The 10,018-nt window shown below is 37.1% G+C and overlaps 1 protein-coding gene across 1 annotated transcript; it reads left to right on the top strand.

Annotated features, from left to right (window-relative positions):
• The first annotated feature begins 566 nt into the window (after positions 1-566).
• On the top strand, positions 567-2,987 carry LOC131078970 (protein SICKLE). Its single transcript, XM_058016830.2, has 2 exons — positions 567-692; positions 847-2,987. The coding sequence occupies exon 2, from the start codon at positions 870-872 to the stop codon at positions 2,448-2,450; it is 1,581 nt and encodes a 526-aa protein (XP_057872813.2). The 5' UTR covers positions 567-692; positions 847-869; the 3' UTR covers positions 2,451-2,987.
• Positions 2,988-10,018: the final 7,031 nt, after the last annotated feature.

Below are 10,018 nucleotides of genomic sequence, written 5' to 3'. Positions count from 1 at the left end.
TAATCAAACATAAAATAATTGAAAAAACTACATCTTTTAATAAGTAAAATTATATTATAAAACTAGTAATATTGTTTCATAAAATTTTAATATTATTTAAATAATCATATATTTAAAATATAGAATTCATAAATTATGAAAATAATATATCATAAATTTATCTAAAATTTGTATGCTATCCTAGCTACTAATTTATGTACACTACTCAACATCTTTAAAATTTGTATTTACATTATTCTTTAGGATTTGTATTAAATTATTATGTCGATTATATTGAGAGGCACCTACAATGACATCAAAATGTTCCTAAACAAAAATTCTATTTTGAAACAATTTGACATGCAAATGACACGTAAATGCATGAAATAGAACCCTTGCCACTTGTCTCCAACTATATGTTACATTCAAATGATAGTAAAGAATGTAATATTTAAAAGAAAACAATCAATAAATTCAAATAACAATAGTGAGATTCCCTTTTATTATAAATGTCTGTCGACATAATTTAATATAGGTATAGGTACTAGTTCTTAAGATCACTAATGAAACCCTTTAAACCAAGTGGAAAGTACAGCTATTTTTAATTTTTTATATACCAAAGGGGAATTACTATTGCTTGTAAATGACTATGTGGAATCTAGCCAAGCGATATGCTTCACAGCGTGATTAAATTAACGGTTAAAACTGATAAGGTATGAGCCCTACACGATCTTCTTTCAGAGGGAAAAATGACCGATTTCGAAAAAAGTCGGTCTGGAAGATGATCTCCCCTCAAACTATTCAGAGCGATTTATGTTATGCATACAAAAAACCCTTAAACAACGTCTATACGTCCTTATTTTGCAGATTCAAAACCTTTCAATAGCTATATGCAAGCGGCATATTCAGGGATGGAGGAAGAATCGGCTAAGAGAAAAGAAAGGCTTCAGGCCATGCGCATGGCAGCAGTGCAGAGCAACACAGACCCAGAAAAAGGCAAAGAAAGCTCGCAGTCTGCTCAAGGGCTTCTCTCCAATCCTTTAATCGACTCCTCGGTCACACCCACATCTCATAACCCTTCCAGGTTTGATTATTACACTGACCCACTTGCTGCTTTCTCTGGTAACAAGAAAAATGGAAGGACCAATCAAAATAATAGCAAAAGTACTCTTAGTGAAAGCCCGAATGGATACCCTAATAAACCTAGGGCGATGCTATCTCCTACGAATGGTTCTACTCCCATTGGATCCTATACCCAGCAGCAAGATTTTCAGCCAGTGAATCCATTGAGCCCTGCAGCTCGAGCGCCTTTTGGGTCACCTATTTCTAGAAACAACCTTTTTTCTGGCCCTCAGTACTACAGTAGTCCTTGCGGGCTTTCTACTTCAAGCAATGAAAGCCCTCTGCCCATGCCCCCTGTTCCAAGGTTTAATCACCCATCATCCCCATTATTGCGGCAGCAGCAGCAAAATCAAAGCAGTCCCCATCACAGGGGTTTCTTCAATTCTTACAATGGAAGTCCGTTGCCCATGTCCCCAGGCCCAAGATTCAATACTTGGTCACAACAATCCAATTCAGAGCCATCGCCATCCCAAAGTAGCACACAACCTAGAGGGTTTTACAATTCAAGCAATGAAAGTCCCGCGTCCATGACCTCTGAGCCAAGATTTAGTAACACCCCGCGTAATGATAATTTTTGGTCACAACAGCCCCATTCACAACAACAGCATCAGCAAAGTCAAAGCGGTTCGCAACCCATGCATTATTATAATTCGAGTACCGAAAGCTCTGTGCCCTTGACCCGTGTTCCAAGATTCAGTCCTGACCCCAACATGAATAGCTTTGGGTCACCGGAAATTCCTTCCCAGACTTTGCCCCCATTACAGCAGCAGTATCAACAACATCAGAGTGGTTCACAACGTAGACACCACAATGGGAGTTCATGGCACGATCCTCGGAGAAGCCCAGGTGGTAGAGGGAGCCCTCGTTCAGTACCCCATGGGAATGGTAGTCCTAGCTCCGGCTTCAGCGGAAGAGGTGTTTCCTGGTCCGAGCCAAGGGGAAGTTCAGGTGGCAGGGGACAAGCTTGGATGAACCCCAGAGGTAGGGGTGGCCGAGGTTTAGGAGGATCTCCCAGCCCTAATCATGGTCGGGGATCTCGTGTTCATGCTTCTGCCAGTGAAAGACCAGATTTATTTGTTAAAAAATCCATGGTGGAGGATCCATGGAAGAATCTTGTTCCTATACTAATGGATAGCTTGGCAGCCACTGGAATTGGTAACACTAGTACATTTAGGAGCAAAGGAAGTTGCTCTGATTTAGATAATTCAGGATCATTGCAACCTGGGTCGAGTAGTTTGAAAAAGCCAAAAATTTCACAAATAAAAGAGGATTTTCAGTCTGGTCCAAGCCTTGCAGAATCTCTAGCCCTTGCCTTTTCTGATGCTATCCGAGAGGAATCCTGCAGCTAACTGGTATGAAATTCTTGTACGATATATATTTCTCAGAACTGTTGTTTTTCACAAAAATGTTGTCTTGTCTTATGCAGAGTAGATGATTATAATTGTTTGTTAGAATCATTATTGGTTCTCATATTTATACAAGAATTCCATTCCTTGGGTCACCAATAAATAATGGTTTCCAATAAATGAAAATTCTTAGAGGTGTAATAAGTGCACGGTTCTTGCACTTCCCAAGACAGCGATGAATTCTGATCTCCTTATTAATGAAAGGTCTGCATCTGCATGTAATAATAAGTCATGAGCAAATTTTGCTGTCTTCACAGTAGAAGGTGTATCATTAGTCATGAGCAAGTTTTGCTTGTACTGAGATTCCCCCAGCCCTAGAGCTGCTACATATATGTGACATTGCTGGTCTCTGACCCTAATCTCTTGCTCTTTCATCACTTGGACTCTATGTATTCATACATAGATTACAGGGGTTGGGGTTTGACTGCTTCTGATTTATCCCTTATTTTTTTATTTACTTTATATAGTTGTTTGTGTTGAGTTGCCTTTTGTTAACTAGGGCGTTTTTTTTTACTAGAATTGTTCTATCATAACTGACGTACTATTTGAGTTTCATTGGGCTATGTTTGGTCATGTGTGGATATTAACATAATTTCATTCTTTATTTTGAACTTTATAAGTTTTTGACATTGAAGCTGTAGGAAAATTTACTCTTTCTATCAATGCATTTCTTTATGCTAAAATAATGAAAAAACAATCAATTTTAATCAGCTAACAATTGATAAGACAATTTTTTATTTTTTTAATTTTTTTCTGTTGAATTGTCGTAGTTAAAGAATTGGGAATAGCAACTACAAATAAATCTATAACAAGTCCATCCTAATAGTAGGCTCAACATATGTGAAGGAAAGGGAAATCTCAGCTTTACTGTGACTCTCATTGATGATTGATAAGTTGCATAAAGTGAGAAAGAGTATCTTGTAGTTAACTTTCTCAGCATCCCTAGTGGCTGGAAACTCTAAATCATCTGCATTGGTGGCACCAACTAGAATAGGCTCACTGATGAACTCACTTCTTTGAGAAACCTGTAAACAATCTTCTACGTATTTTAGAATGCCATGAATATAATGTCATAGATAAATATTAATATGGATTTGCATGATGAGTACCCCTCTTCTCTACCCATCATATATTAAAGGCTACAGAGTTGATTATCACATGTAGGATATTCTGAGATCCAAGGAAACCCCAAAGGCCAAGATATGAAAAAATAAGTTTGAACAATTATTTCAGGCTTTTGGAATGTAGAGTTATGGTAAGTTTTGCTGATAGTCATGCGAGAATCTGAAGTTTCTACAGAACAATTTCAGAAACAGATCATTATTAAGTGTGTTTCAAGATTTATTACAACTCCGTTTCCATCATGCTTTGGGTAAGTACTGCAAATTTAAATGATCTATTTCAGTTTTAAATGAGAATGATCAAATCAAAGGCATATAAATTATTTCACCTTGTATGGCATTATGAAGTTGCAGGTAAAGTAACCCCCACTCTAGTTAAGATGGTTGATACATCTGTATAAGTCATTGATATCATAGAAAATATCAGAATGATATTCCTTAAAGCACAGCCAAGAACCAAAGGATTAGGTTTTTCTATGGGATAATACAAACCCATATTAAAACCTTATTGACACTATTGAAACCTTATTGTTTGCACTGTCAACCCTGTTACACCAGTTACTACACCTTTCAGTGTGTGAAGACTAGAAACTGACAGAAACCTTAGCATTCTACAACTATAATACCTAATATGCTGTATTTTATAAGCCTGCAAAATTAAAAAATGCAAATCATTGTATTGAAAAATTATTGCTCAAATAATCGGACTACTTTATTCAATTGTAGAGCCTTTTAAATAGGCAATTACAAGCGGTGATGTTTCTAAAAAGAAACAACTGCTTCTACAAATAGAAGCCAAAAATAGAAAACTAAATAAAGCAAAAATTACACTGATGACCATTAAAATACTAATTAAATACTAGTTAAATATTCTAATACCCTCCCTTAATGGTCATTCTATTAATGAACTACACTACAGAAGACACTGCAGGTCTTTCGATCACAAACACAAAGAACACTTTGCTGCGGCGGAGACCCTCCTAGGATCTGCAAAGTGGTAATGACCAAGAATACCAGAATCCATCTAACCTGATGTTGGGTAACCAAACTGAAACCTGAAACCACGATTTTGAGGAAAAATCAGCAAACCCTCCAAAACTGAAGTTACAAATCATCAATTTTTTGTGGAAAAAAAAAGGCAAAAACCCTAAACAGGAACAAAACCCTAAATAAGAACAAAACCCTAAATCAATTTTTGAGGAAAAAATCGAACAAAACCTTGAAACGTCGTGCAGTAAAACCCCAAACAGCATGCGGTAAAACACCAGTCATCATGTGGTAGGACACCAAACTTCATGTGGTAAAACATTAGACATCACGTGATAAAACCTACGTTACCCCAAGTTTCCGGGACGGGGGGACAGGGGGACGAGTTTCCGGGACGGGGACGGGGGGGCGGCGGCAAAGGGGAAGGCTATATAAAATATAGGGAAAATTTAAAATATATAGGAAAATTCTAAATGTTCATATGAAAACATGGATAAAGCATGCATCTATACGTTATATTCATATGAAAACATGGATATAGCATTTGTATGATACTATGAAAACATTTTAGAATGCAAACATCGAACATACAACATTATCAATAGACTCAATACTCAATATGCACTCATAATTCAGAATTTCAATTCATTCACATTGTCAATATGCATATCATAATAGATATTAAAGAAATAACATACAAAATGCCCAAAGGCCACACTGCTGCCATATTGTTTCATTGTCAATTGCGATATGGAAATCAAAATAGTACTAAGTAAATACTAAAATTGCTTAATGTTGCCTTTTAATTTTTGATAGAGGGCCCATGTTAGAAAAATAGTTAAATATAGATAGTCGTATTTTGATTTCATAACTATTCAAATTCAATAATAAAAAAATTGATAGTTGTTTTTTAAATTTTTTCAATATAGAGGGCCCATGTTAGAAAAATTGAAAATATGACTTTTTTTTTTTAATATTTTTCCCTAGCCCTAGATGTGGGGGACGTCTAGCCGTCCCCAATCCGTCCCCGGGATGTATGGACGTCCCCCACAGCTAGGGAAGCCGTCCCCCCCGTTTCGGGGACATCCCCTCAAAATTCTGACAATTTGGGGACGGGGGGGACGTCCCCTGGCCGTCCCCAGGTCCCCGAAACGTCCCTGGGATTGGGACGGGGGTTTTCAGGTAGGGGACGCTTCCCCGGGTTTCGTAGGATAAAACAGTAGACATCATGCGGCAAAACAACAAACATCACATGGTAAAACAACACTCCCTGATTTTTGAGGAAAAATCAAGCAAAACCCTCCCATGAATTTTTGTGGAGAAAAATCAGAAAACCTAGAAATAATTTTTAAGGAAAAAATTATTAAAAACCCAGAATAATAAATTTTTTTAGGGGCAAAATTAATAAAACCCATAATAATTTTTTTGAAGGGGCAAAATTAATAAAACCCAGAAATAATCTGAAAATCCTTGGGGTGCCCCTGGCCGTGGCAACGATCCTAGGACCCACCGAAACGTCCCAAAGCTTTGCATTTTCCAGCGGAGTCAACGATGCCCACATCACAATATGCACCGAAAAGGGAATCTGATAACCCCCCCCCCCCCCCCCCAAAAAACCTTCACACGAATAGGAAGCAGAACACGACACCCACAATTCTGTCGCAGAGAAGGGCGCCAAAATCCCGCAGAAAAGATACGAAAATCGGGTGAAGACAGTCGCATGTTGGAAACACCCTCACTCGACCAAAAAAAACAGCGCCAAAAAATAAAGAAACCCGTCGAAACCAGTAGTCCCGTAAAGACTAAAAAAATCGCATAGGCTTCCTCCCCTGAAAAACTCGATTCCAACAAACGATGCCCAAAATATCCGAAAGACACCAAAATCACAGAATAACTGCCGGAAAAAAAAAGAGTGGGGAGAACATGTTGTGCCACTGTCGAAACAAATAGCGATTTTTCTCAAAAAAAATCCCTCGCAAAAAATACCCAGAATGCACACAGCAGAAGAAAACCTAGATCACGTCACACTGCAAAGAAAACTTAGAAATTGCGATGCGAGCAGAAGACGAGGTCGCGGGAGAAAATTACCGATGCAGGTAGGGTTTCAAAAATAGAAACGACTGCTTCTAAAAATAGAAGCCAAAAATAGAAAACTAATAAAGCAAAAATTACACTAATGACTGTTAAAATACTAATTTAATATTCTAATTATAATATGAATAATGGGCCTGTTGGTAAACAGATTTGTCACTGCAGATTGTACCATGACATGCTTGTCACATTGTCATTATTTTGCTCTCATTCTTATTGCTAGATGAAACTCTGCACTGTTATAAACATGTGGAAGAAAAATCATATCAGAAAAACTCATGCATAAGACTGTGTCCTGCTCCTTTGTGTCCTTTATAAGCTTCCTCTCACTGCCCACAAGAACTACAAGCCTTCATAAGATTGTTGTATGAAGAACAACTTGGAGGTACCTATGCTTCATTATTCTCTGAGTAACACTTGATAAAGATATCACCCAAGTATATCTAGCAACCACCTATCAGTTGATGTCTGAGGAGTAATAGAAATCCCAAACCGTTGCTGTGCTAAGGCATGAGTGAGTTTATTTCTGGTGTTGATAACATCGTGGAAAAGGTTAACAGTGCAGTGCAATTTTGATGGATATTACTATTTCTTCTGAAGCTTCGAACACCTTTTCCTTGGATACCAAAGTTGCTTTACCCAGTATGAGAACATTTTGAGTGAAAGCTGCTACAGAATATGGTTTATTGGCTAAATATTGACTTTGATAACCTGTTTCAGTTTTCCCATTTTTGTGCAAGCTAGGGAGATAGATGTTTTGTCGATCAGAAAGAAGGGGACAAGCATGGTGTTTTGAGAGAATTTGTTGAATGAACATTTAAAATTATAAATTTCTCCTACTCCAAGGCATGCAACGCTTGATTGTTCAATAAATGCTATTGTAGATCCTCATTCCAAACCTTTCATTTAGGCATGAGGCGGCAATTCTTTGATGTGCTTGATCAGAGAGTTGGTGCACCAAATAGAAATAGCCATGTCTACAGAAGCATATCCACCACATGCAACAATGTCTAAAATCAGGGCTTCTTCACTACCAAGTGTGTACAGTGACAATTTTAATAGTGGCAAACTAACTACAAAGACCTTTCAAGAATCTTCTTCATGCTTGAAAATTGAACTTCCTGTGTGAGCCCAATGAAATAGTGATTTGTTGTTGACTGCCTCAAGAAGTCAATGGATCCCTTAACGATCTCTCTGAATCTCATCATACCATCCCAACTTTGTAACACAGCATATGAGTTGAATTAGAGACCCAGTCACATGTCCACAGTTATACCCTGGCGCTGACAACATTCTTTTTCGTTATTGTCATTTTTAAGTTCCTTCACTGGTACATCACCATGTGGTCTATACTCTCTGTTCTCTTTCATCAAAGTATTGATAGATTACAGTGTATTATCTGGTTCGTTCCTGTCAATATATTCATTCTCATTGGAGCTAAATTCAACAGTGACTCTATTATCCACAGGCCTCTGAGCATCTAAACTACTATACTGGGCTGAATATTCTGTGGACTGTGAATTGTACGGCTGCACCAAGTTGATATCTTCATCTCTCATTGGAGCTAAATTCAACCGTGACTCTATCATCCACAGGCCTCTGAACATCTAAACCACTATACTGGGCTGAATATTCTGTGGACTGTGAATTGTACGGCTGCACCAAGTTGATATCTTCATCTATCTTATTTCTTGATCCGGTTGATATTTTCATCTATCATATTTCTTGATCCCGTTCATACCATATTTCTTGGCCTTAAATTGCATTTCAGATTGTTAGCATAAAAAAGTATCCAAGTTTCATGATTAGCTAACATCTTTTCTGGTGCTGATCCTTTTTCACAGGTCCCCTTAAAATTATGTTGCCTGTTTAAAATTGATAAATAATCACTAATGACAAACAAAAGACAAATAGCAACTATTTTTCTTTGTAGATAGAACATGAATGCAATATTGAACAAGTCCATGGTGGCTGAAAACTCTGCTAAACAGGACAATGCATATGCAGCTCTAAATACTGTTAGAGAACTTCATTTACGAAATAATAGTTTCCAAAACAAATTTTGGGCAGCATGAAGTAAGATGCTAGTCAGCCTAGCTGTTACCCACAAAGCTATGCCAAGCCTGCAGAATTGGTAACCTGTTGCCTCCATGTAAAGAATAAACTCAAGAACTTGCCACTGCCAATTCTAGGTCACCAAGGATTAAGAGTTTGCACATACAAAATGCATTTTGGTCCCTCCTTTTTTAACAATTAATTCAATCTATTAAATCATCCTATGCACAATATATTCCTCCTTTTCATTTTTCTAATATGGGCTCATGATGTTTTAAAACAGTAATGAATTGCTTTTGATCCAAGAAAATGTGGGCTTATGATGTTTTAAAACAGTAATGAATTGCTTTTGATCCAAGAAAATGTTTTAACATATACTTGCTTCCCTGTTTGAAAAGTAGAGCCACTCAGTAAAGTTTATCAACCAAGGGAGTAAATAATATTAAATGTGGCCACAAACATATTCTTTAAAACATCTAACTGCCACTCTTCTTATCAACATTTCAAAGTCTGGAACTGGTGCCAACACCCCATATAAAGTTTCTTAAATAAAATGAAGAGATAGGACAAGATAAATTTGTTCAAACACGATAATATAAAGCTAACTTGCCGGTTTGGGTTCGAAGAACCGGTACGCTGGTAGGCAAAATTTTGAAAAAGGGTTTGGGTTCGTTAGTACAAAAACATGTAAATTATATATATATATATATATTTTAATATTTGTGCAGCTTATAAGCATGAATTAAGATTAGCATGTCACATAGCATCATATAAACAACAAAACAAACATAAACTTGTAATCATAGCATCATGATCATACCATAATAGCATCATATACATCAAGTTTAATATCAAAATGACAAAATATTCAAGTATCCCTATCTCAATAGTAGGTTTCAATTGGGTATATCTCATATCTTGCCCTGCAGCTCGCGCTCAGAATCTGGGCTCCTTGTTTTGTAATAAACAATTGCTCAGATTTGCTCTTTCTCTAGCCAAACATGTTCTGCAATCTTGTACTGATATATCTCTCCAACACTGAACTAAACCATATTATGTTCCATTAGCATTATATTTGGTTGTTCCAGCAGCGCAACACTTATTTGCAGGGATGTAAGCTTTCTCAGACAGATTTGATAGAAGGCTGCTGGTTGTGTTCTCGAAAGCATCTCTACTTTTAGTAATATCCATCGTGTTCACCAAGAGAATTCTTTTAGTATCTAGTCTTGAAATGAAATTAGAATTGTGATAGTGCAT

The sequence above is a fragment of the Cryptomeria japonica genome, chromosome 8 (assembly GCF_030272615.1).
Source record: "Cryptomeria japonica chromosome 8, Sugi_1.0, whole genome shotgun sequence".
NCBI classification, from domain to species: domain Eukaryota; kingdom Viridiplantae; phylum Streptophyta; class Pinopsida; order Cupressales; family Cupressaceae; genus Cryptomeria; species Cryptomeria japonica.
This window is presented reverse-complemented; position numbering and strand designations above follow the sequence as displayed.

Bases quoted from the DNA above. Each gene is read 5' to 3' on its own strand.
- LOC131078970 (XM_058016830.2), top strand. From the start codon at position 870: ATGCAAGCGGCATATTCAGGGATGGAGGAAGAATCGGCTAAGAGAAAA.